We start from the raw sequence: 24,775 nt of genomic DNA, 5'->3' as shown, positions 1-24,775 counted from the left end.
TGTGCGAGGAAGTATTCTAAACTCGATGTCTGGCCTAACGTTGACTCGTACTACTTTTTCCGGAAATTTTCGAAATTTTCTTTCGAATGTCTGGCCCAACGTTGGCTCGTACTACTTTTTCCGGAAATTTTCGAAATTTTCTTTCGAATGTCTGGCCCAACGTTGGCTCGTACTACTTTTTCCGGAAATTTTCGGAATTTTTGTATCAGGAACACATAATATGCGAGGAGGTATTCTTTCGAATGTCTGGCCTGACGTTGACTCGTACTACTTTTTCCGAAAATTTTCGGAAATTTTCGGGAAAATTTCGGAATTTTGTATCAGGAGCACATAATATGCGAGGAGGTATTATTTCGAATGCCTGGCCTGACGTTGACTCGTACTACTTTTTCCGAAAATTTTCGGAAATTTTCGGGAAAATTTCGGAATTTTGTATCAGGAGCACATAATATGCGAGGAGGTATTCTTTCGAATGCCTGGCCCAACGTTGATTCGTACTACTTTCTCCGGAAATTTTCGAGAATTTTCGGGAAAATTTTGGACTTTTGTATCAGGTGCACATGATGTGCGAGGAGGTATTAGAATTTTAGAGGAGGATAAGAAGGAAGAGTAAGAGAGAGAGAGAGAGAGAGAGAACGAGTGAGAAAATGAAAGAATGAGAGAGTGAGAGAGTGAGAGAGTGGAAGTGCGTGAGAGTGAGAGAGCTAGAGAGTGAGAGAGTGTGAGAGATTGCGTTGATTGTGGAAGAACTGTGAAAACGGTGGACAAATGAGGAAAGAAGTATGAAAGGGTGTGGCAGGATGGGAGAGGAAGGTGATAAATAAAGAATGCAATAGTTGAATTATAATTATACATTTATTATGTAGATTGTATTATGTACACATTAATTAGATTAGAATTTGTTGCATTTGCTGTTCGAAATAGTGGTCACGATGTCGATGCAGGTGATGCTGGCGGAGGTACCTCAGGTATGGCTAACATACATCTTCCATTGTCGTGGTTGTTCGAGATCGTGGCCTTTTACTTCTTTCCTGGTTCTGCGGGGCACAAGGATGGAATGTATCGTAATGCTGATTCTTCTTGTGACGTATACATCTCAGTGGAAAATATCTTTACGATCCTGTAATAAAAGCGATCAGAGTTTAATGATTTCTCGATGTAATTTCGATATTATTAGTCAAAGTTTCAGAAGAGATCCCTAACAATGTATCCATAACCATTTGTTGTATGTATGAATTGTAATCCATTAGTTATAAACAATTTTCCATTTCATGTTCCAATATGAAATATGCTTTCAAACAGCCTAACAGCGCCAATTTCGTGCAGCGGCAAAACACTGAAACTGTTCGTCAAGCAACAGTTGCCTGCAATTCGCCGCGCGGTAACACGGCGTGCGCGCGACATCTGTCGGCGAGTGTTCCAAGTCTGCGGCGAAAACTTAAATCAATACTCGCCGACAGATGTCGCGTGCACGCAGTGTTACCGCGCGGCGAATTGCAGGAAACTGTTGCTTGGCGAACAGTTTGAACGTTTTGCCGCTGCGCGAAATTGGCGCTGTTAGGCTGTTTGAAAGCAGCAGAAAATTCGTGCCGAATGTTCCATTGCTTCTTACGAGAGAAGCGGCACGAATCATTTGCTGCGATATCGAACGATTTAACATAAAACTGAAAATTGTTTATTACTAATTAATTACAATTCACATGCACATAAAATTGTTATCGATGCGTTGCTAGTGGTCTATTCTAGAGTTTTCATTGGTAAAAGCGCACACATTGTGTTTCTGGAGTCACAAAATGAATGACCTTTGTAGGGGTGTTTTAGTTCGAGTGCCACTGATAGATAGTGTTTCCATGTCCGTAAATGGGCCATTTCGAAAAAAAGAGATTTCAGTAGTATACAATAAAATTATGACAATGAATTTTGCGATATACCTCCTTTCATGTACTCCTGATACAATGAGCAAGTAGTTTAAGTCAGTGTAATGTATGACTTTATCGCTGGCATGAAGGGGATAGGAATGCATAGGAATAGCGATAAGAGGTATAGGAAAATTTATAAATGAAAAGACGTTTGGATTGGGTTTTATAGTACTTTTATTTTCACACATTACAGCAGTTCTTATTCTATTTTGCAATCACTTTATAATAATGAAAGGGATATTCGATATGGCTCGCTTTCTTACGAAACAATACGCGAGGGAGACCACTGGAAGCACGGTAAATTGAGATGGTTTAGGCTTCCGTTCGTGGGAACACTGTAATTGTGGTTATGATCAGCGGAGCTCAAGTTCGTTCTGACTTTCTTGATCATCTCCCGTTTTCTTTCCAAAGCAATTGCGCGAAGGTGGATGCGCAGTAGAATGGTGGGGATAGAAAGGTTCCTGAAATGTGAGAAGAAAAAGCTCTTTTGAAGTGTAATACTATAGAGTGTACTACACATACCATGTGCATGTATACATAGTCGAAGGAACGCACGTGGTTCAAGCATAATATAGGTTATTTAAATGTTTATATTTGAATCACGTTTTAAGGCAATACAGAGTTTTTAATCGAATCTTCTGTGCCTAAACACACGATAAATGTATTAAAAGTACTCGTAATTAGAGTTTCAAGTTATTTATAAAGTATATATATAATTTTATACATAGTAAATTTTTCGATAACCATGAAACTTAATTCGGAAAACAACGAAATGGATAACAATCAAATTAATATCAAGAAAAGAAGAAAACGAAAAGCTATAGCAGAAGATGAAGGTAATTTTAATTCATATAGAGATTTTATAAGTTTTTAAAACTTTTTACTGGATAATTTACATTTGTTATATGTAAAATATAGTTATTAAAATATTATTTAGTTCTTTATACTATTTGAGAAGTATTAAATAAGACATTTATTATTTAGGAACCAGTAATGTGGAAGAACTGAATAAAAGTAGCGATGTAAATATGTTAGAAAAAAACTCACCCTCGAAAGAATATGGAGTCGTTAAAAAGCGTAGAAGGAAATGTGAGCCAGATGCACTTGAAATGTCTAGAACATCTGAACAAAAGGCCAAAATTAAGGACTTGAAATCGATACAAAGTATTATACTTACTTTATTACATAGGGTGGATAGGATGGTTGAAAAAAGTTTCGGAATATCAAGGATAGATAATACTTGTCTGATAGCAGAAAGAGATAGACATGTAGAAAATTATCTATAATTATGAATAAAAAAGCTGTTAAGGTAATCTGTTATTTTTATGTAATATCTAGCATTTTATGTAAACCAAGTGTTGACCAAACTGAACATTGTTTATAATTTTGACTATTTTTTATCACTTTGTTAACACTTATTTATCAAGGCTTCCGCTTCCTCCATTTGGCAAGTATTATTCCTCCTTAACGTTCTAGACCTTCTTTCATTATCATTCTGAAAAATAGATAAAATGATTATTATAAACATAGTAACAAAATATTTTCTAGGTACAAAACGTATTGACAATGATGAAGAAAATGTAGAAGATAATAAAGACATTAATAATCCAGTAGATGGGAAATCCATGCGGGCTTCTTTTAATTCTATCAATGGTTTAGAGTGTTTACGACAGTTTGTCAAGTCTCATAATGAGAACAAAGAAAGAGATATGGCTGCAGAATATTTAAATGCAGGTGGCAATATTCTTGAATTGTTAAGATTATTAGATAACACAGATAAGAAAAGTATTGGTTCTTCCACTGTTGTTTTTTCTGCAACAAGAATAATATTGTTAAAGTATGTATACTTAAGTATTATATAAATGTTTATATTATAGTATAAATATGTATTAATTTCTGTATGCATTCTCAGAATTATGGCGGAGTATCCACAATATCAATCCAGTGCAGAAGGAGCATGTAGGCACTTAATTAACTCGCACCTATCATTAGTGCATTCTATGCTTTCTATTCAAAGTAATGCAAAACAACGAAAAATTATCCTGCAATTGTTAGCTGCAGTAGTTTCATTAGGTCGTAGTCTGCCACGGGAATTGATTGCTCATCTTTCTTTAGAACCAGAACTTATTAAATCTCTTGCAAGGCACACAAAGCCCACAGATAGTCAGAATATAAGAAATTGTTTCATCCATTTCATTCTTGCTTTCTTGATAGAAGGAAATGTATCGTCCATTAGAGCTCTATTGAATAAACATGGTCTATTTTCTAGTATATTTCCTGATTTGATATATGATTCCAAAGATATTGTTGCTTTGATAGTAACCACATTGAAGATTCATATTCTTCAAAATTCGAAAATTAGTAAGACTATGAAATTACATATATTCACAACATCGGTCATTCAAAACCTTGTGTATCTCTATAATTGGAAAGGTCCAAATAATTGGCCAGGAAATAAAACACAAAATTCTTTTACCGAAAATCCAGAATATCTTGAAGATAAAAAGGTATTTACATTTGTTAATACCATGTTTTAATTAAACGTCTTCTATTAAAAATGTTTTTCTATTATGTAAATTATAAAATGTTTTACTTTCAGATTATAAATGAAATAGTACATGATTTTTTAACTGTATTATTAACATCTCATCGATATGGAATTATATTCCATGATCATACACTTGGTACATCACGTACTAAACATAATCAGTTAGTGAATATAATACTTCAAAGTTTGGACCGTCCTTGGGAACATGAGAAACCATCGGATTTGGTAATCCGAATAGTGACTGCGTGTCCAGATTTAATTAAATCACAGTTTACACTGTTAGAACAACATCTTGAAGCAAGACTATCAACGAAATGGATTGCAGTAATGAAATTTGTGAGGGAGGTAATGATAATAAATATGTAAAATTTATATGATATTGAAACTTGTAATTCAATGTGTGTTTCAAGATATTCACTTTACTTTTCGTTACAGATAATAGTATCGTTAGATCCAGAGGGTTGCTTTAGAATATGTTCAGTGGAATTAAATGTATCTCAGTTAGCTTCTGCAGTAATGTCGTTACTTCTATCAGGGACAGTATTAAAACATGCAATTTTACCATCTTTAATGCATTCAAGTATAGTAGTTAGACATGAAGCAGTACTTACACTTATAACAATGTTTAATCAAATACAAAAGTTTTTGTTAGCTGCAAAAGTAAATTACAACGAATATACTGATTTTTATACTTTTAAAAACTCTATGTTAGAATATATCCTGAAGGTATGTCTTTATTACTTGAATAGATAACATAATGTATAAAAACAAAATAACTACAAATTTACTACAACAAAATAAATCTTTTTACATTTCAGAATGCACCCAATATAAATACAATATTGGATGTGTGGAGTTACGTATTTGTACCAAATGAAATTGAACATGACAGTACAAACAAAGAATGCATTCCAGAACCAAAGAAAGATGAACATTTGTTAGCCATTTTAAACTTATTACACCTGTACAATGAAATATGTCCGAAATTATTGCATGCATTGTTACATATACCGGCCACTACATTTTTAAGTCCATTAAATACATTACAAGATGTTGATATTCTTCAGCTTAACACTATACAAGTGAAAGCTATACAGTTTTTAATCATTCTGAATCCTGCTGAATTTTTACCGCAAAAAGTGAGGAAAACCTTGAATTTTTTAATTAATTTTTATTTGATCTATATTCTGTCTTTTCTCATTTAAAATCTTTTGTCCATTTAGAAAGTATTTACCGACGCATTAACATTTCTACTGTCTCTTTTGAATAATGAAGACACCTTCGATGTATCAAGTATAAAATCAACGATAAAGATGTTACTGAACGTTACCGGTATGTTTGAAGGATGCAGTGGTCATTTAGATATTTGGATCAATGGTTTCATAAATCTAGATAAAAAGCAGGAAGTAGTTGATTGGTTTGTTCGTCTTTTAAAAAAGGTTGCAAAAAATATGGAGAGATATGTAGATGAAATTATAAAAACAGACGAAACTATTAGCGAAGGAGTCATTTATACTGGACGGTTAGAAGATATATTTAATGGTAAGACTTATTTAAATAGTAGATATAATTTATACCTCATTTGTATATATTATAATATATGTCTATTTTTCAGAATTGATGGATAAAAATACTACTCATAAAAGTTCAGAAAATAATATTTTACATATGCAACGCTTTACGTCGATATCGCCTTTGCTGTGTTGCATGTTACATAAAATGGAGAAAAATGTAGATCCTGCAATATTATCGTATGCTTCTTATGTATTAATTCATACATTACACTATCAAGCTTTGCCACAGAGCATAATACATTTGACAAGAAATATACAGGATTTACCAGTTCAGAAATATTTACAAAGCTGGTCAGAGGGCAATGACCCTATTTATATTGAAGAAGTAATTCCGTCTATGGATTTATTATGTAAATTGAATCGATTATTGTTAGATAATACTAACATACAGATAAACGAAGTATTTAGCGGTGACAATACAGTGACTTTTACGTATAATAATGAAGTTATTAAAATTCAACATTCTTTATCAGCATACGAAATCATGTGCCTATTCAAGATGACCGTATTTTATTTAACACAATTTGCTAAACGAGGACTTTTATCAACGATTCAAATCAGTAAATATAAAATTCTTTTAATATCTCTATTACATCTTGCGAAAGAAAATCGGGACGATTCTACACTAGTGGAGGAATGTGCAAAATCTGTTTTTGCTCATCCAATAATTTTGTATTATTTTTCACCACTTTATCAGAAGAGCAAAGACCTCACAACGAATATGATAACTCTAATAATACATGATATTTGTAAAGAAATGGTCCACTTCTACGAAAAGTGTAACGTCAGAACACTAGTTTCTCAGTTTAGAAATAAATTACTTACGCAATTACACAAAATGATAGATAATCATAAAGGCGACGATAATATAAATAATGTTGAAACAATTACAACATTGCTGGTTTTATTGGAATTAACGCCGCAAGATATTGTACATATATTGAGAAAGCTTGTGAAATTAGAAAATTCTATATTTATTTCAAAAGATGGCGTAAATTTGTCAAAATATGGATACATAACTGCAAAACTTTTAGAGATTATTAGCATTAAAAATATTAAATCCCAGCGTAATTCGTTGCTTCAATTAGACGTGGAATTTGTGAAATGTTTATGTTCACATCTCCTTATTTTGAAGTCCAAAGAAATTATTAATATTGAAATGTGGGAATCTGCTTTGCACGAATACATTTCAAAATTTCCATATAATATTGCTGGTATCAATGCAGGTAACGCAATTATTATAAAAATATACATAGTTATCTTACAACATTGATTATTTAATTTTTGTAATCTGTTTACAGATATCTTTTCGTCGTTATTATCAACAAAATGTAAAGATACAACTATAAAGCTTCTTTCATTTTTGATTAGTAAAAACATAAAATTTATGTCAATCTTCGCAGAATACATGCTAAATTCTGAGAAAATTAAAGAGAATTTTATAGTGTTCCCAATCATTGCAAATAATTTAAATCTCAAATGGAATCAAGAATTTCTGCAAAAATTAAAGATACATTATGAAACTGAAATTACATCCTACATATGTAATCCCAAAGTCGCACAAATTTGGATAGAAGAAAATGTGAATGCAGTTTCCTATTTAATTGAAAATGCATTCGATCTTAAGAGTTGTAGCGAAATATGTAATACTATTTTGCAAGCAGGAGACAAATTAGATATGGTATCAATTCATTATATACACATTCTCGAAAGTGTATTTAAGAAATGCTCAACTATGGAAGTAGGCAATGAAAAATTTATCATGAACCTATTACAAGTTCTTCTTCATATAACTACTTTGACATTAAAGAAAGAATCGAAGAATGTGACGAAACTACGTATTCTTTGTGAAAAGCTGAACAATATAGTTAAAAATTTACAAGACACGAAGGAAAACTTTGTACTTGAAACAATAAGTAGTAATCATTCGTGGCCACAATTCTCACGTTTTTCATTAAAATTAGGTTTTAAGGAATTAAAGAACAATAAGCAGCCGTTGCCAATATTAAAAACATTAAGCGCTTTATGTGATATTGCGTTTGAAAACGATAGTAATAGCGAATACGCCAAAATTTTGTTCGAAATGACAGTTTCTCATTCTGAATTCCTGAACATCCTATTAGAATCGACAAATATAAAAAGTATGAGTATATGTATTTTTAACAAAATTAAAAAATGTAATCGTTTGTATATTAATTCATTATGTTTTTAGGAGATCTAATAGAATTATTGTGGATTCTTATGCAGAAGAATAAAACTGTTATAGCATTGGCACATGTACCGGTTTATTTGGCAGCATACAACGGTACTTTAAGCGAAGCCGACCAATTCCTTTTACTTGTAAGATCATATATAATATGTATTGTATTATTGATTATTATAGAAAACTATTGCAACATATTATATACATTCATTTTAGATTTTACAATATTACGAAAATAATAATATTAATATTTCCGAGTATCAACCATATCTATGGGGGAATGCAGCAGCAGTTCACTACAGTGTAAAGAGCGAAATACATTTAAATCTGTGGAAACAACCATCTATCACTCAAGTTTTAAATTTATTTGAGGAGGATGTTATTAGTAACACTATAAAAAATTATCCCGTGAATAGAGCGTTGAAGGTTTGTTTCTAAATATTTTTTCTTACAAATTTCATATAATTAATTATTGTTAAGTAATACTCATTTAATTAAACCATTTTTCAGGCTACTGAATTATACGAAGCACATGATACATATGATCCTGCATTTTATTTACCGTTATTATGCCATTCATTATCTGAAAATAATGTTGTATCTTGTTTGAAAATAGCTCAAAGTGGTGCTTTAGCATTAGCATTTGTTGCATGTAGCAGTAATCATTCTGATGTGCGTATGGCAGCATATACTATCATTGCTAGATATTATACTCACTTAGAAACTTTAAGGTAATTCAAATTATATACATTCTTTTTATTTAACTTAAGTGTAATTTAATCTTTCTTTTATTTATAGCTCTAAAACAAAATTATTACGAATGCGATTAATAGATGCGTTACGTTATGGCATTACGGCACTAGAATCGAAGCTGAATAATGTGCGTTTAAATAGTTTAGTATCCATATTTTTCGCAAGGACATCTTTAATTGCAACACAACCGTTACATCCTCTGTATTCGCGTCTGCAAATATTTCTGATGGCTAAACCTGCGTTAGATGTGTATTCAATACCAGAACTATTACAACTGTTTCATAGTTCTGATATAGAATATAAAGCGCATAGGCATTGGGTTCTGGAAAATATTCGTGATGGTATGAAAACAGAAAGTGAATTGGATGTAGCATTTAAATGTGTTCTGTTTAAAATGTTGTTAGATTTTTATACGTGTAATTTAGCAGATTCACGTACAAAGGTAAGACTACACAAGTACATATTAACTATAATCTATTCTAAAATGTGTGTGGTATTACATCTTTTATAAATATTGTATAATTTGTTTCAGAAATTGATATTGGAAATCATTTGTGTTACACTGAAAATGACTAAAGCTTGCATACTTCTTATGAAAGGATATGGGCTACTTCCATGGTTATTAATTATTGCAATGAATTTGCGAAATAACGATGTTCAATCTGTCGAGCTTGTTATCAAAATAATCGACGCACTTTTGAACACTATACTAAAAATGAAAGAGAATACTATTCACTATAGATCGATGCTTTTAAGTATTTCATTGAATTTAAAATCACACTTATCTAAAGATATCAAAGTCACAGTGTTTACATTATACATGAATGTTTTGCAAAAGTTATTCCTGTCCAAACACATACAAATGATTGTTGCTAAGGAACATTTAATAGAAATTCTTGAATTTTCCAAGAAGCTTTTAGGCGATTTGGATGAGTGTGAAGATATATTAAATTTTGGTTGTGAATATGTAACTAAAATCAATTGTTCCGAAAGTGATAATGAAATTGAAGTGGCACGGAATTGTCTAAGAACCATGCTATGGACATGGAGTAGTCACGAAAAAAGATAATACATCTACACATTTTTATACACTTTGTAAATATTAACAATACCGATTTACGAAACAGGTACAAGAGCCGAAAGACTCGTAGGTCTCGATTAAGAAAGAAGAACCATGTTGAATGATGAAATTTGATGTAGACAGTTTCAAATGAAACAATCCTATGAACGTAGAACAAATAAACATCATTTTTACTATCATCTTTGTCGTTCTTATAATTTTACTCTTATTTTACATTATAGGGAATCATTAATCGACGATTGAAAAAGTTCCCTTAAACCACAACAAGTCTACTTGGTCTCTCAGTTTCAAAACAGATAATAATACGATATGAACGGTAGTCCTTCAGAACAATGTCAACTGTATATGTAACAAGCACAACGGTTCCTTACAGTAGTTTAAACGAGGGACAGCAACAGTGAGGTGTTATCATAAGATTAGAATTCGTTTGTTTAGATTTAAAAGTTCTTTGGACAAAAATAAGTTAAATACTTCACTCTAAAATCATGCCGAAACGTAAGAGTTACAAAATATCTGACCGGAAGCAAGACCACTACAAATCCCAGGAAACATTGCTGCAGAGATCAAGTTCGTTTGATGCGATCGATAGCAATGGGAATAATAATACTTCCTTTAGAAAGAATGGTTCATCTGAGCGACTATTAGGAGAACATTCCCCGGAATCTGTGCTCTTTGAACCTGCCGAACTGGAGTTGACGTGCTACGATGAGCTGAGCCCAGAAATTGCCCATAAGCGACTGCGAAGAAAATCGGACTCTTTGGACAAGTACGATGATCAATGTGACGATTCATTGAAGAAAAAAGCAGACACGCCTATGAAAACCCGTTACTCATTAGACAGAACTCTTTCGTTAAACCAGGAAATCAAGTCGGACATGAACACATACATCTCTCTGCAAAATGTCAAGTCCTTTTCGAACTTCTTCCCTGTTAATCAGTTTGAGGATGAAGCGAAGAAGATCGAGCAATACGAAAAGTGGAGCAGTCATGAGAGTCATGGCTCAAAGTATCAGATAATAAATGAGAAGGCTTCACAGGATACCAGCGGTAGCAGTTTCTTCGTTGCCAATTGGAGTGAGTGCACCAAAATTCTTTCCAAGCTAAGGCAACTGAATAGCTTCAAGATAGGAGCAAGTCAGGAACACTTTGCAAGCTTACTGTCAGAGCACACACAGCCTTTGATATCACAAAGGAAATCTAAACGCACCAGTAAGCGTGCTTTTGAAGAGGTTGGCAAAGTAGATGACAAAGCGCATACAATTAGTATTAGTTCTCCTACACCATGCAATGGTTCACCGCCTCCTGCCAAAAGGTGTAGGACTACTTTGAAGTTTGATAATGAGAAAGAAACAGAAGAAGAACACAGAACGGTTGTCACATGTACACCAGAATCCCTCGCTGCTTCTATTCTAGAGTTACCTATTGTATCCGATTCTGATGGCCGTAGCGGAAGTCTGCACGACGTAAGACCTTAAAGCAGTGCTTACTTTTTAATTGGCACATTCTCACTGATAAAACTTCTTATTTCGCTTTTAGCTAGAAACAGGCGGTGAATTCTGTCGAAAATGTACCTGTCCTAGTAACAAACAGAGCTACCGATCATTTATGTTCTCCAGTAAACATCTACCTAAAATTATTGTTTTTTGCACCTGGTTGATAAGAAAGTTAGCAGAAGCCTTTAAAAAGGTGAGTAACCTTATAGTTCTCTATAAATCAGCGCAATGGTAATTTTTGAGTAATCATTGCAGAACTATGCTCGATTCAAGCATATGATCTTCGTGTCCTCTACAAAGGAAACTGCAAAGAAAGTCGAACAGCTCAGTAAAGTGGTCATAGCATTACGCTCCGAGAACGACCAAATGATTAATATGTTCTTGGAGAGACTTAATTATTTGTCCGAAGAAATTACTCATGTGAGTATTAGCTTTATGCGTACACGCTATAGATCTTTAAAATAATTACGGTAATCTGATTGCAGAAGCATACGAATAACGAGACTACATTAGCCACCCTGACCGCGGAGGTGTGTAACATACGAGAGATCAGTAATAAGTTGGCTAAAAACAATGAGATAATGATGCAAGAGCTGAAGACATTGCAGAGAATATTAGAAGATAAGAAAACAATATCTCCAATAATTTCACCGCCACTGCCACCACCAATGCCATCGCTTCTAATTCCATCTAGGTCGGCGGGCTCTCCACAACCTCCACTTCCACCTTTTCCTCCTCCTTCACCGCCACCCCCGCCGCCGCCGCCACCACCACCACCACCACCACCACCACCACCACCTCCTCCTCCGGCTTCATTATTTCAATCGCCGATGGAAGCAATCACGCCAACCACCCCGAAGAGAAGCGTCAGTACACCTTCGACAACGTGCTCAACGCCGTTGCTTAGTAGACCAACCATAACCGTCGAGGATCTGTTGAAGGTGACCCTAAGAAAAGCACCACAAAATCTTAAGGTAAATCGCAAGGAAAGATCTGATTCGCTCTCGTTTAATCAGTCAATATACATCCTGTACAGTGTTTTATCATCAAGTTTCTAATGGCTTGTTCTATCGTAAGAGGATATCAGAGTTTCTTCTAATGGAATTTTTACCTGAAAACTATTTTGAATAATGAGTAAAGGGGGACATTTGTATTTCAGGAAAATAGAAGGAATACCATACCGGGACCAAGGGGACCAGTGGTCTCACTTGACATGCTACGTAGCGTTAAATTAAAATCTGTTAGACGCAGATCAACCCCCGACCAATTAATAAGATCTCCGAGAAGCTCTCGCAGGATTAAGGCACGCGCAGCGTCGAGCCTGAGCTTATCTCCGATAATGACTGCAACGGACAATCCGTTGGGACGAATTCTGAAACAAGTGGATCTTAATAGACGGCCAAGGCGTTTATTAACTACGACGAATTTTCGCGAGACTAATATCACAAAGGACAATAATTCATTGAATAGGGATACGAGAAATATCAGCTCGCAGGCTTTAACGTTGGATGATTCAATTTATACACAGCATAGCAATGCAAAGAAAACGCCTTGATATCATAAATATTTTACATTTTGATTGATATTTAATCTATATATGTACTGATCATTGAAAGCATACAATAAAGACTTTAGAAGAGGAACGAATAGTTGGTGAGACTTCTGCTACAGCCATCAAAATCTGTTACAACAGATAAATGTAGGATAGAAGCCGCGAGGGATTCAGGTGTACAAGTGTCAACCATTCTGTGTTCTTCTTCTGATTCTTTCTCGTTATCAAACTTCGTAGGAGTACACATTGTAATCCTGCAGTTTTTGCAGAAGACGGTGAACAATTGCATGGTGTAGAAGAACAATTAGCGTTTATAGCAATAGTATTTATTTTTGTTCCCTCAGGGATACAATTTTTTACAATTTGCACATATACTAACTTAATTTATTCTTATCTACATACTTATTTCTACCCCTTTTATACACCCCCCCCCTTCCCTAACTATGAACCTTCGCTTACGAAAAAAATATTTGCATTTCTCCATTTGTTTCGTACTAAATAAGATGTAATTCATTTGAATTAAAAAATCTAATATAATTTTTTCTTATATTATATATTATACAATAATTCTCATTGTATGAACAAACATACAAATTTTATAAAATATTCTGGAATGTTTTCTTTTTTCATAACATGTCAGAACCGATGACTTGAAAACTTCTTTTAATAGAAACACGTGGAAACAACTGACGCCACTCTTGTACTATAAAATCATTAATTCCATCGCAAAAGCTAAGATCGATCATTTCCAATTTTTGACAAAATAAAAGAAACTCGTAACATCTATCAGGCGTAAGAGAACGTGCCCCTAACAAATCCAATTGTTGCAATCGTTGACAAAGTAAAAGCGGCTCTAAGTCGCGATCCGTTAATCCTCTAAGGGCTGCTAAGAATACTTTCTCTAAGTGTGGACATGAAGATAATAGTGCTCGTAAAGAGTCACCAGGTGCGCCCATACCACCACTACAAACATAAGTAATCATTAGTGTATATCATATACTGTTCTTATACTGTGTATATCATATACTAGATAAAGATATTTCTTTTGTTTAACATACCACCATCCGAAATCAATTTCGCGAAGCTTGCTGCAATGAGATAAGGCTCTAACTCCATGTGGTGTTAAAGTTTGTGCTTTCCAAAAATCTACACTTTCTAAATGTGGACATGAACTTCCTAATTGGACTGCAACTTCATCAATATTTAAACGATCATGCATTCCAGCTAAATTCAAATGTCGCATTCTAATATTATTTTTTAATATAGTACACAATGTGGCAGTTTCAATGTTCGTTCTATAAAGTTCCAAACGTTCGAGTAATTCCAAGTTTTCAAGCTTTGAAAAACCTTCGTTCGTTATTCCAATACAGTTGCGTAAACATAATTCTAAAATACATTGCACAATAAATAATTTTCGAATTACGTAAATATAAAATAAAGCAATTAAAATTTCTATATACTAGATTGTTCCAAAAGTTCTTCCCATATTGAACACACTTATTGATGTTTTACAATTTTCTAAGCTTTTTCATTTTTTATTTTGCATTTGCATATTTGTTAGAAACGAAATGAATTTTGGAGCCAACCTAATACTATGGCGATTTTTTCACTCACCTTTTAAATCTTTACAAACAGTTGAAATTTCGAGGATGACTGCGTCATTAACGAACTTACAACAATTTAATCTTAAATGTGTCACAAGAGTTCCAGATGTATGAATAAAATGTATGAAATCTTGATATTTAATCATGTTATAATTTCCACACCACGATAGATCTAATTGTTGCAAATATTTACATCTAGGTGCTAAGTAATTCAGTGCTAATGTATCCAAACAATACCAATAAGGTCTTAAATTGAGACTTGTGTACAACAAAGCATCCCTTGCAATATTATTAAAATGTTTGTTTACTCTACATAAACAACATAAAGATCTTAGATCTAAATTTTTTAAAATTTTCAGTACTGTCTCATCCTAGTAAAAATGAATTAGAAACAAGATAAGTACCAATTGTTGAATAAAAAAACATTAAAAATATAAGTAATTCAAATACTTACTGGAAGTGCTGAAAAACTACCACAAGTTTGATATTCATAGTCACTTGACGGTATTGGAAACCTATCTCTGGAAAGGTTATCTTGTTCAAATAATGTATTTGACTTTGAAAATTGAATATCCCTGGTCAATTTGGGGAAATCTTCTTGTAAAAATTGTTGCAAACTATTGCATGCTTCCTCCAGAGGAGGAACAAATTGATAATGTTGACCTATTTTAGATACTATGTTACCTTTGAATATATTATCCACGATTGTACTGTAATAATTTATGAATATACATTGAAGTATTATAGTAAAGAATTAAAATATTATAAAAATATTAATGTGTGATATAATATTTACATACCTTTCAAAAATCATACAGTGTTTGGAAATCGTTCCTTTTAGTACTTCTAAATCATAACTTGCCTTCAAATAATCTGGTGTCATATTATATTTATCATCACTACTTTGTTTAAAATAACCCAACTGTTGTATGAAATCATTTAAACTTTGATTACGTGATTTGTAAGGAACAATGAAATTAGATGTTCCGATAAGTGATACAGCATCTAATTCCGTATAATAATCTAATAAATTGTGATTAAATTCCAGTCTTATCATCTTTGTCATAAAATTACACAGCGGCAAACGAGGGGAAAATATGCGAGGCTTGTGAAGAACAATTTGAGGAACACCACTCCATAACTGAATCCACTTTCCTTCCAAATTTTGTGCCCATACTCCAACTACACTTCCAGGATTGTAAGTTTCATAAATTGAAACTCTAATTGGATATACCGGTTCATAAAATTCTAGATCTTGGGAAAACAAAAACATATCTCAATCTACATTTTGTAAATTTATAAATATTGGTGACATTGGTCTATTTAATCTGACATTTGAATATAACCAGAAAATAGAAAGATTTTTATGTAATACCTATGTAATCTTGGCTTACAACATCTTCATTATTTTGTGGCATATAATCTATCAGTCTTGAAGGTGCTTTATTCCACCATGGTCCATATGTTCTCTAGAATAAGAATCTTTGTAATATATACTTGAAGTATCATTATTAACAAAATATATTACTCAAATTAACAATATGCATAAGTGTTTTGTTCATGCATAGTCATATAGTAGTTGAAGCATGTTTTATGGATTTGTATTTCATTGATTGCTATGAAATCAATTCAGGCGATAAAAAGAAGTAATCTTTAATCCTTGTAATTTGTATATCTTCGATCATTTTGATAAGAGAGAGAGACAATAAGAATACATATTTATCAAAGTGTATGTTACAAATTTTAATATTTATACAGCTTAAATATATTATTACAATGTGGTTTAATATAAATAAATATTTAAATTATCATTATGTAAATTATAATATTATTTTCATTTATCACATTTTTGTATAAATATTCTTTGCTTATCTATTACGAAAACAATAATAATGTCTCGATTATCCATAAAGCTATTAATAAAATTTATTTTTGGTTTACATATGTAAAAATACAGAATACGGCTGAACTTTATGTTGAAGTATAATAAATATAACATACCATAACAAAAGCTTGCGGAAAGTCTCCATAGTCTGGAAATTTACTAGGAAATCCAGCAATATTGTAAGCCGTATAAGAAATACTGATATTACTTCCATACTGAGAACTAAAATCACGCACATCTTTCACATACTGTTCACAAAATTTTACACGCCCCATATTTCCACTTAACAGTAATGTTTCATCTTTAAACTTGTCATTAGGTATCCACGCCATTTATAATTAATCAGTAAATTTTAACTTCAGAGTTCATTGATGTAGGTTAATTACTTTTATTTTCGTTTCTTTTCCAAGGAAATGTACGGTGCACATAAGAAAACACTTGAGAGTTAAATATTCTTAATAATGAATTGTTCGAAAAATTATAAAAAAATAACTTTTTATATCTTCTACTTTCACTCCCGAACAAAAAATATTTGGTACATGACATACCTTCGATCAAAATTTTTTAGACATGCTAATGCTAATCACTCGTAAATTGCAACTTTTTGTATTACAGTAACATAAAATGAACACAAAAATTTTGTACTATATGGTTCCAAAACTTTGTTTTTCTTTATAAAATTCGATTTCTTAAAGTTTGTAATCTTTAATACAAAGATAAAGATGTAAAACAATGTTTTATCACAACAACAATGGCGACACATTTGGTCACGTGACATATCCTTTATTAGCTGCACTCTACAATTGACTGTCTATGTACCCTGCAGTCTAAATTTTAAATCATGCACATTTTTCGGGCCGCGGCTTATTGAGCAGACGAGGATAGGGACAGAAATTGCTTAGCTCTGATTGGCTGACGATTCACTGCTGAAATAGTGCTGCCCTCGCAGTCAAAGCAAAGAGGGAAAATGGTGAGTGAGAAAGTCATGAAATTAGTGGTGCGAAATTTAAAAACTATGGAAGAGAGCCTAACGTATACTACCTGCATACAGGAAAAATAGAGTACATAAAAAATGGTGCCTATTTCCTTTAATTATTAATAATTAAAAAATAGGAGCCTACATTCCTGTCTGACTTTTGTAAAAAAAAATTATTATCCAAATTTTCTCCTATATGTTGTTGAACATTTTGTACATGCACTATCTCATATTATCCAGATAATAAATTAAATTAAACAATAAATAGAAAACATAAAGTACAGTGTATTTAAACAAGTTCTTCCAAAAGTGTTTACTACAGCTATGTGTAAAGGAACACGATTGTAAAAATAAATATCTATAAAATATTAGTGTTGAAAATTAAAGAAAAATTGTTAAGGTTAAGTAAATTATAAAAGGAAGAAAACAATCTTCGTAAAATAATAGGTACTGTATCCCTTTGTACATACCTTTTAATCAATTTTCAGCTGTATACATGTCGTTTTTATAATATATTAAATCTCCTTATTGTGAACTATAATACCATATGAAAATATTAAAAATATTAAGTATTGAAGCATAATACTTAAATTATTTTATTTCCCAACACCGCACCGTTAGGAGAATATAATGGAAGAGGATGAATATGCATGGACATTGCATAAAATGTATGCGATAAATACCATTATCCAGTGCAATTAATTCATTCAGATTGAATGCTAATGCACTTCGAACGTGTAACGTATTTTCAAATGTATAAAGTTCTCTCAATACCTCGTGCGTCCAAATTAGTTAAAAATTCGATTTGTAATTTTTACAACTGATCAAAAATGAGGTACGCGAGAGGCACAACTAAACCTGTCTTTGTCCAAGTACTGGCAAATACAGTTTTCACCAACCACCAAACTAGTCCCAAAAGTCCAGCTTGTAAGCCTAAGTGTGCTATCATTAATCTAAAAATTTAAAATGCATATGTGCACAATTCATTTGCAATGAAAATACAAGTTTTTCTGTTTTAATTACAATCATACTCACATTTTATCTTTGGAGCGTGCTTTGTTCAACAATTTTGGAGACTCATTGTTCAAATATATTCTGACTCCTTGTTGTAAATTAATGAAGAATTCAAGCCATTCTAATGTTTTAATATCTAGATTGAACAACTGTTTATCTTCTTCTGATAAAGACTTATGTAACTCAATCTGGGAAGGATTATGGTACTTCCATTCAGTGAAGATAAATCTTGTTAGACGATCCAGGGAATTGTTAATATTGGTGTGCAATTTTATCAATCTGAAAATGAATTTCTTTGTTAATTTTATTAAGCATGTTAAATAGAAGACTGAGTTTCAGCTGACATTAAATAACGTTTAAATCATTTAATTTATAGTATTTAACATACATTGGTCTCCCTCCAGCTAATTTAGTTATTGTATCCAAGATATATGCAGGAATAAAATGCACAAATATTGCGGAAAGTCTGAATAAAAATATTGATGATAGCAGTTTCAAGTGTGGATACCACACTGCACTTACTAATGGATACTTATGTAAGATCACATTTAGTTTGTCCTCAATCTCAATCCATTTAAAAGGATTGTTTGTACTACTTGTACAATGATACACTTTCAATTCTCTCCCACTACAATGGAAATATATATTACTAATATGTTTCATATAATATACCAAATTTTAATTCAGTGACATTATTTAATGGCATTTTACCCATCTCGTTCAACTGCATAGGCTGCAACTATAAGATTGTTTACAACGATATCTACTGGAATATAATCATAGATCAAATCTTTTGCAACTGGTAATCTTCTTATTATGCCTTTGCTAGCAGCCATCAAAAAACCTTGTGGACCATTCTTGGATATTGTCCATCCAGGAATTGGTTCTTTCCATGCCCCAAGAACTGTGTACATATATTGTAAGTTTCCTTGTCACTCAAAAGAAATGATTAACTATGCAAAAATATTCTAGTACATGGTATACATACTCATCGATGGACGTACGATAGCAGCTGGGATGCGTCCATTTTTAACTTCATGTTCAGCTAAGTGTTTTGTGAACGTGTAAGAGTTTGGATGATCCTTTAGTATATTTGGAGTTTCTGTCTTTAAAGTGGAATCATCTAATGATTTGACTAATCTAAGTAATTCATTTACATCGTATGGAGGAGGATAGACAGTCTCTGTTGCTTCAAGTAAATATGAGTTGACATAGGCACTAGAAACATGTACCATTGCCTAAAATATATGAAAGAAGAAGAATTATTTAACTATACAAGCTATGTTACTTAATGTAACAACAGAATCTGTTAAATGAGTCATAAAAGAATGTGTGAATTATTAAGTAAGAGAGAGAGAGAGAGCACAGAGGGACCAACCTTTAAGTTTCTTATTTCCTGGCATAGTTCAACAAGTCTACGCGTTCCTAGCACGTTAGAATTAGTAGTAGATCTCAAATCTGCTTCAAAATCCAACGAAGCAGCAGAATGGAAAACAATTTGAACATCTTCAACCAAGGTCAATCTATCCTCGGATGACAGACCCAAATTTTCTTGATCCACATCACCCGCAACAGCTATTAATTTATCAAGTTGATGATCCTTGTTATCTTCCTTTAATTTACTGAATATCTAAAATTGTCAAATAAAACAACATATTGTATCAATCAATTTACATCATCTAAAAATCTGCGAATACACGACAGAGTATATCAAAGAGTTTCAGATGAAAAAATGAATCCGAACTTTTCTAATTGTAAGTCTAACAACTTTTTAAACAAGGCTGAAATTACGAACATCCGCAATTTCTGATTACTGTCGAAGTGTCAATGACCGGCGTTAGGTTCTTTTCGTAGCGAAGACCTACTAACCGCTCTAAGTACAGCTAAGCAAGTAAAAGTAAAAGAAACATTCAAGTAACTGTAATATAGCTTCGTTCTTATCGAAATTGAAAATACACGCAACCATTTCAGAAGACATTTATTCGAGACTATGTATCGGAAGCATAGGATATCGTGGAAAAATGTACAACGTCGCATTTACCGAATGAAATTGTAAAATGTCAATAACACCGAGCAAAACTGAATGAACTGTGAAAATAGTGAAATACCAAAACTTCACGAGATTAACGGTTAATTAAACGATGTTCAATCATACCGGATTTTTCTTGATATCCTCTAATCTCTCCTTTATTTGTTTATTCTTTTTCGGTCGTAATAGCATATAAATGTTCTTCAAGTCCGGGATTGTTCGTAACAATTTCTCGATCAGACAAATCCCCAGGAAACCACTGCCGCCGGTAATAAAGATAGTTTTACCGCTGTAAAATCTCATTACATCCGACACCATTGTATTTCTTGAATTTTTCACACGATTTCACTTCGAATCTCGTGGTCAGTTAAATATGCTGTTGTTGATCAGGTGCGGTCTCGCTACGTTGTGAAAATGAAATAACCGGAAGCCGAGCACGTAGCGCGTCGCAGGTTCGTCGAGAACTGAGAACTTTGTACCTGTTCTTCGCGAAGAGAAGATCGTGTAAAACGAACGTTAATGCAGAACACCATAATCGTTAATATGTTCATACATGTATTGTAATTTAAATAACAGTTTCGTAAAGCTGGGCGGTGATTGCTGTACCTTTCGATCACGTGATCGTCATTATAGCACCGCACCATACTCACACAACTATGATAAGTGTGAGTTATGTTCTAGAAAATTTTTCGTCTTCGTCGTCAAATTTTATCGAACTTTTTTTTAACAAAATGGAAGAAAGAAGGTAAACAAAAATGGAAGAAGTTAAGATTTACGATATTAACAGCATAGAGATTAACTCTTTTTCGTTTTAAATAATGATAAAAGATTTCTAATTTCGAACGATGTTTGAATGGACGATACACTAATTCTCTTTATTAAATGTTAATGTAAAAAAATAGATTATGGATTTTTAAAGGGCGTTATTGAAATATTGAAGCTCAATAGCAAGTGGAATTTTCTTTGTACAAAGCGTATAAACTGTATCGATTTGCTTAGGCTCGCAGTTCGTTTGTAGAACGATTCTCACTGAAATTTTTCCATACTACCGGTTGTGAAAGTTGCACACTGTACCGTAAGTAATAAACGTCGAAAAATTCGTTTGCAAAGCTTTTAGAGTAATTTAACTTCTTATCAATTGAAATAATAGTAACATTATCGCTCTTCTCACTTCCGCAATGATCATAATAAATTTCATAATAAATGCCAATATATCTGATGAGTCAATTTTGCCCGACTAAGAATTATAAATACACATCCACAGTGACAAACGGACAAAATGACTGATATAGACAACGTTTAATCGCAGATTACGTGAAAATCTGTTACAAAATACAGAATCGAATTTGACCCGCTCTTGGAATATAGCGCTGAAAAGTGAAACGTAAATTTATTATAAGACATAGTTGCAATTTATGTTGTACAAAAATGTTCTAGCTATTTGTTCAGATCATCCTTGCAAAGTCCACGTAGTCTCAGAAAAAACGTTACGTAATATTTGAACCATACGCAAATGTACATCAAACTGCGAAAAGTATGGACGATGAACAAAGTGCGTTGATGACGAAAATGAGAGACTAAATAGACATGTTTAGCAGTGATTCTCAAATAATCAGTTACTAATATCCATATTTCTGAACACTATTTATAAGCACACTGAAAAAGCTCGCTGCCTTTTTATTTATTTTTTTTGAAAAACCAAATAATACCTACATTCTAGAAATCTTTACTTGCAAAATACTGGAACATAATGAAACAAAGCGAAATAACAAGTGTTTAAATGACAAACGCTGATGGGCGCGTTTAGTGGTGAGCGGCGGCTGTAATTAGTATTTCTCAATTTTAGCAACAATTAGCTTCACGTAAATTGAGAACGTGTGTCAATGCACTTCTTCACAGAATTCTTATGTTTCTAGGTGGTGGTTTTGCAAGGCTGTTTGACAAGAACAGATTGTATTCGTTTTAATATAAAAGTTACAGCAAGCGGAAGAATAGATTATATTATATTATAGCTGATAGAGAACGTTCCTTAGCAATCGTTTGATCTGGTATAATTCCGTTACGTTAACTATGCAATGACGTTTAAATGAGTTTTTTTAGATTCTGACGAAGACTAATAAGAACTATAAGAAATTTCCATTGGATGTACCCAGTAAGCAATTTGTCTTGAATGAAATTTGTCGGCTAAGTCTGCTTCGACCAAATACATGTAAAACATGCTTGGTAGTGCACTTTGTGAGCAAATTTATGCGAATTTGGTGCCAAGGCTCTGCTGGAAGAAGACTCTACTCAATCTTTGGCACCAGACGCATGGCGTTGCTAAATCAATGGCAAATCTTTGCGGAACCTTATAGTGAAAAGTGTTGTTTGAAGAGGGCAGGTCGGTCGCATTCGTGTGGCAGATGTGGTAGTGTTGTGGCTTGGCTTGGATTTGGCATAGATTTGGCATAGATTTAGCATAGATTTGGCATAGATTTGGCATAGATTTGGCATGGATTTGGCCTGGATTTGGCAGGAGAAAGGCGTTGGTGCCAAATCCAGACTGGTTCGGAATTTGACAAAACGGTCAGATTCGTGTCAAATTCAGGACAAATTGCTTACTGGATAATAACTGATAATTAAAATAGTATTCCAAGTATATTATAACTTCTATCCTTGGTCAGGTATTCCATCGTTTCAAGCTAAGCGGAACATCTTATAAAATGCAAAGTATCTCTTTTCGTAGAATCTCAAAAAACGCAATACATTATCGCATTCTTATATCATTTTCAAATACAGTTATTATGCAACCTCCAGTACAGAAATTGAAATATTAAATCAAATCTTATGATAAGAAAAATATAGAATAATCGTGTAATAAAAAATATGAATCAAAATTTATTAAGAGAATTTGTATTAATTATCAATTGAATACGTACAATTTAGAAGGCCCGTAAAAATTAATTGCTTTGCAGTGTCTTTAGTATTGCGTTGCATACTGTCCGTATAAAAAAATTTTAGTTCCATTGAAATTTATGTAAGCACTTCTTGTTAGACAAGACATTTATTGTCAGTTCCTAGTATATAGTTATGTATGCAGTACCCGAGGCGCAATCGCACATATTTCATTTTATGTGTTCAGTTTTGTAATGTAAAATATGAAACGTGCTTGACTATACTTAATCTAAGTGCGCTAAGCAAAAGATACATATGTGTGTATCCATATTTACTATTGTATCAATTAATATAAACTAATATACACAATACGAATAAAATATATGAATATCTTATTCCTGCTAATAGTTGTAATATCGCAGACCATCGATAACGTAGGGCTCGATACTAAAATGGTACAAGAAATTTTCACTTGTACCTAGAAAATTGCATTGAGTGGCTGGCATGAACATTTACGTTACTTATCTAGGTACAGCATACATTCATACGATTATTAAAAGTGATTCCAATCAATAAACTGATTATTCTTGAATATATTTTACATGATTCAATGTTATTTGTATACTTTTCCCTAAGCTGGCACACACGTACCTATCATTTTACTGCGCTTCCAATCTGCAGTGGATCCTGTCTTAGCAGTGAATCGTCAGTTAATCAGAGAAAAGAAAATTTCTATACCGAACCTCGCTAATGGATCAAGCTACGGCCCGGAGGTGCGCAGAGAGTAAACTGTAAACAATTATAAATTTCTGTAAATAATTATAAAAATATAATAATAAATATAATATAATTATAAAATTCACATTTAGAAAATAAAAGATAGTTTGTAAAATTATATTTAAACAATTATTTATCAAAAATATTGATGAATATTTGAACATTTAATTACCTAAGGTTAAGAATGATTATTTTCTAAATATTTATGTAAATATTATGTAAATATTTCTTTTTCATTCCTAATAGAAAACGCCGGTGGCTTCATCTCGTATTTAACAAACAGCTACACATCTCTGGGTAATACCATTTCTCTAGCGAAATCTGTACGGCCGAATACCGACATGTAGAATCGTTAAAGTCACGTGACTACCCATTTGATCCAGCCCCTTACAGATTGATGTCCCGCGCAACTCCCTAGCATGTCGGTTCCGCAAGATACGTTTCCATGTTTCCTCTACTCGAAGTTACGTATACACTTTTTTATTCATTGTTG

The 24,775-nt window shown here is 32.8% G+C and overlaps 4 protein-coding genes and 3 long non-coding RNA genes across 7 annotated transcripts; 4 read left to right on the top strand and 3 right to left on the bottom strand.

Moving 5' to 3' along the window:
- Nucleotides 1–732: 732 nt before the first annotated feature.
- Nucleotides 733–1,287, top strand: LOC117220454 (uncharacterized). Its single transcript, XR_004490274.2, has 2 exons — nt 733–813; nt 925–1,287. It is a non-coding gene; the product is annotated as an uncharacterized LOC117220454 (long non-coding RNA).
- Nucleotides 1,288–2,075: 788 nt separating this feature from the next.
- Nucleotides 2,076–3,237, bottom strand: LOC117220480 (uncharacterized). The gene is made up of 3 exons (XR_004490281.2): nt 3,097–3,237; nt 2,967–3,041; nt 2,076–2,380 (listed from the first exon to the last, which is right to left on the bottom strand). It is a non-coding gene; the product is annotated as an uncharacterized LOC117220480 (long non-coding RNA).
- On the top strand, nt 2,379–10,257 carry LOC117220467 (nucleolar pre-ribosomal-associated protein 1). Its single transcript, XM_076522515.1, has 15 exons — nt 2,379–2,755; nt 2,904–3,083; nt 3,468–3,756; nt 3,832–4,426; nt 4,519–4,812; nt 4,903–5,193; nt 5,286–5,606; nt 5,691–6,009; nt 6,083–7,267; nt 7,343–8,182; nt 8,254–8,381; nt 8,461–8,670; nt 8,755–8,975; nt 9,043–9,439; nt 9,530–10,257. Exons 1-15 carry the CDS (start codon nt 2,665–2,667, stop codon nt 10,064–10,066), a joined length of 5,898 nt encoding a protein of 1,965 aa, XP_076378630.1. The 5' UTR covers nt 2,379–2,664; the 3' UTR covers nt 10,067–10,257.
- Nucleotides 10,258–10,414: 157 nt separating this feature from the next.
- On the top strand, nt 10,415–13,214 carry LOC117220469 (uncharacterized). The gene is made up of 5 exons (XM_033470447.2): nt 10,415–11,541; nt 11,615–11,764; nt 11,827–11,991; nt 12,057–12,545; nt 12,731–13,214. The coding sequence occupies exons 1-5, from the start codon at nt 10,564–10,566 to the stop codon at nt 13,124–13,126; spliced, it is 2,178 nt and encodes a 725-aa protein (XP_033326338.2). The 5' UTR covers nt 10,415–10,563; the 3' UTR covers nt 13,127–13,214.
- Nucleotides 13,215–13,433: 219 nt separating this feature from the next.
- Nucleotides 13,434–17,868, bottom strand: Fbxl4 (F box and leucine-rich-repeat gene 4). Its single transcript, XM_033470448.2, has 7 exons — nt 16,729–17,868; nt 16,103–16,196; nt 15,528–15,981; nt 15,182–15,437; nt 14,738–15,098; nt 14,182–14,509; nt 13,434–14,086 (listed from the first exon to the last, which is right to left on the bottom strand). The coding sequence occupies exons 1-7, from the start codon at nt 16,942–16,944 to the stop codon at nt 13,750–13,752; spliced, it is 2,046 nt and encodes a 681-aa protein (XP_033326339.2). The 5' UTR covers nt 16,945–17,868; the 3' UTR covers nt 13,434–13,749.
- Nucleotides 17,869–18,020: 152 nt separating this feature from the next.
- On the bottom strand, nt 18,021–21,174 carry LOC117220474 (putative fatty acyl-CoA reductase CG8306). The gene is made up of 7 exons (XM_033470462.2): nt 20,758–21,174; nt 19,981–20,232; nt 19,591–19,840; nt 19,314–19,506; nt 18,991–19,230; nt 18,624–18,881; nt 18,021–18,541 (listed from the first exon to the last, which is right to left on the bottom strand). The coding sequence occupies exons 1-7, from the start codon at nt 20,947–20,949 to the stop codon at nt 18,403–18,405; spliced, it is 1,524 nt and encodes a 507-aa protein (XP_033326353.2). The 5' UTR covers nt 20,950–21,174; the 3' UTR covers nt 18,021–18,402.
- On the top strand, nt 21,175–24,097 carry LOC143259573 (uncharacterized). The gene is made up of 2 exons (XR_013033580.1): nt 21,175–21,706; nt 22,548–24,097. It is a non-coding gene; the product is annotated as an uncharacterized LOC143259573 (long non-coding RNA).
- The last annotated feature ends 678 nt before the right edge of the window (nt 24,098–24,775 follow it).

The sequence above is a fragment of the Megalopta genalis genome, chromosome 5 (assembly GCF_051020955.1).
Source record: "Megalopta genalis isolate 19385.01 chromosome 5, iyMegGena1_principal, whole genome shotgun sequence".
Classification (NCBI taxonomy): Eukaryota; Metazoa; Arthropoda; class Insecta; order Hymenoptera; family Halictidae; genus Megalopta; species Megalopta genalis.
The sequence above is the reverse complement of the archived record's forward strand: the minus strand, read 5'-3'. Positions and strand labels throughout refer to the sequence as shown.

Bases quoted from the DNA above. Each gene is read 5' to 3' on its own strand.
- LOC117220469 (XM_033470447.2), top strand. From the start codon at position 10,564: ATGCCGAAACGTAAGAGTTACAAAATATCTGACCGGAAGCAAGACCAC. The intron at 11,542-11,614 runs GTAAGACCTTAA...TTTCGCTTTTAG, and splicing joins GTAGCGGAAGTCTGCACGAC to CTAGAAACAGGCGGTGAATT. The intron at 12,546-12,730 runs GTAAATCGCAAG...TTTGTATTTCAG, and splicing joins AAGCACCACAAAATCTTAAG to GAAAATAGAAGGAATACCAT.
- LOC117220467 (XM_076522515.1), top strand. From the start codon at position 2,665: ATGAAACTTAATTCGGAAAACAACGAAATGGATAACAATCAAATTAAT. The intron at 3,084-3,467 runs GTATTATACTTA...AATATTTTCTAG, and splicing joins GGACTTGAAATCGATACAAA to GTACAAAACGTATTGACAAT. The intron at 3,757-3,831 runs GTATGTATACTT...ATGCATTCTCAG, and splicing joins ACAAGAATAATATTGTTAAA to AATTATGGCGGAGTATCCAC.
- LOC117220474 (XM_033470462.2), bottom strand. From the start codon at position 20,949: ATGGTGTCGGATGTAATGAGATTTTACAGCGGTAAAACTATCTTTATT. The intron at 19,841-19,980 runs GTTGGTCCCTCT...CATATATTTTAG, and splicing joins AGGAAATAAGAAACTTAAAG to GCAATGGTACATGTTTCTAG. The intron at 19,507-19,590 runs GTATGTATACCA...ATATGTACACAG, and splicing joins TATCGTACGTCCATCGATGA to TTCTTGGGGCATGGAAAGAA.
- Fbxl4 (XM_033470448.2), bottom strand. From the start codon at position 16,944: ATGGCGTGGATACCTAATGACAAGTTTAAAGATGAAACATTACTGTTA. The intron at 15,438-15,527 runs GTATGTAAATAT...AAATTATTACAG, and splicing joins CACTGTATGATTTTTGAAAG to TACAATCGTGGATAATATAT. The intron at 14,087-14,181 runs GTATGTTAAACA...TTATGTTTGTAG, and splicing joins GAAATTGATTTCGGATGGTG to TGGTGGTATGGGCGCACCTG.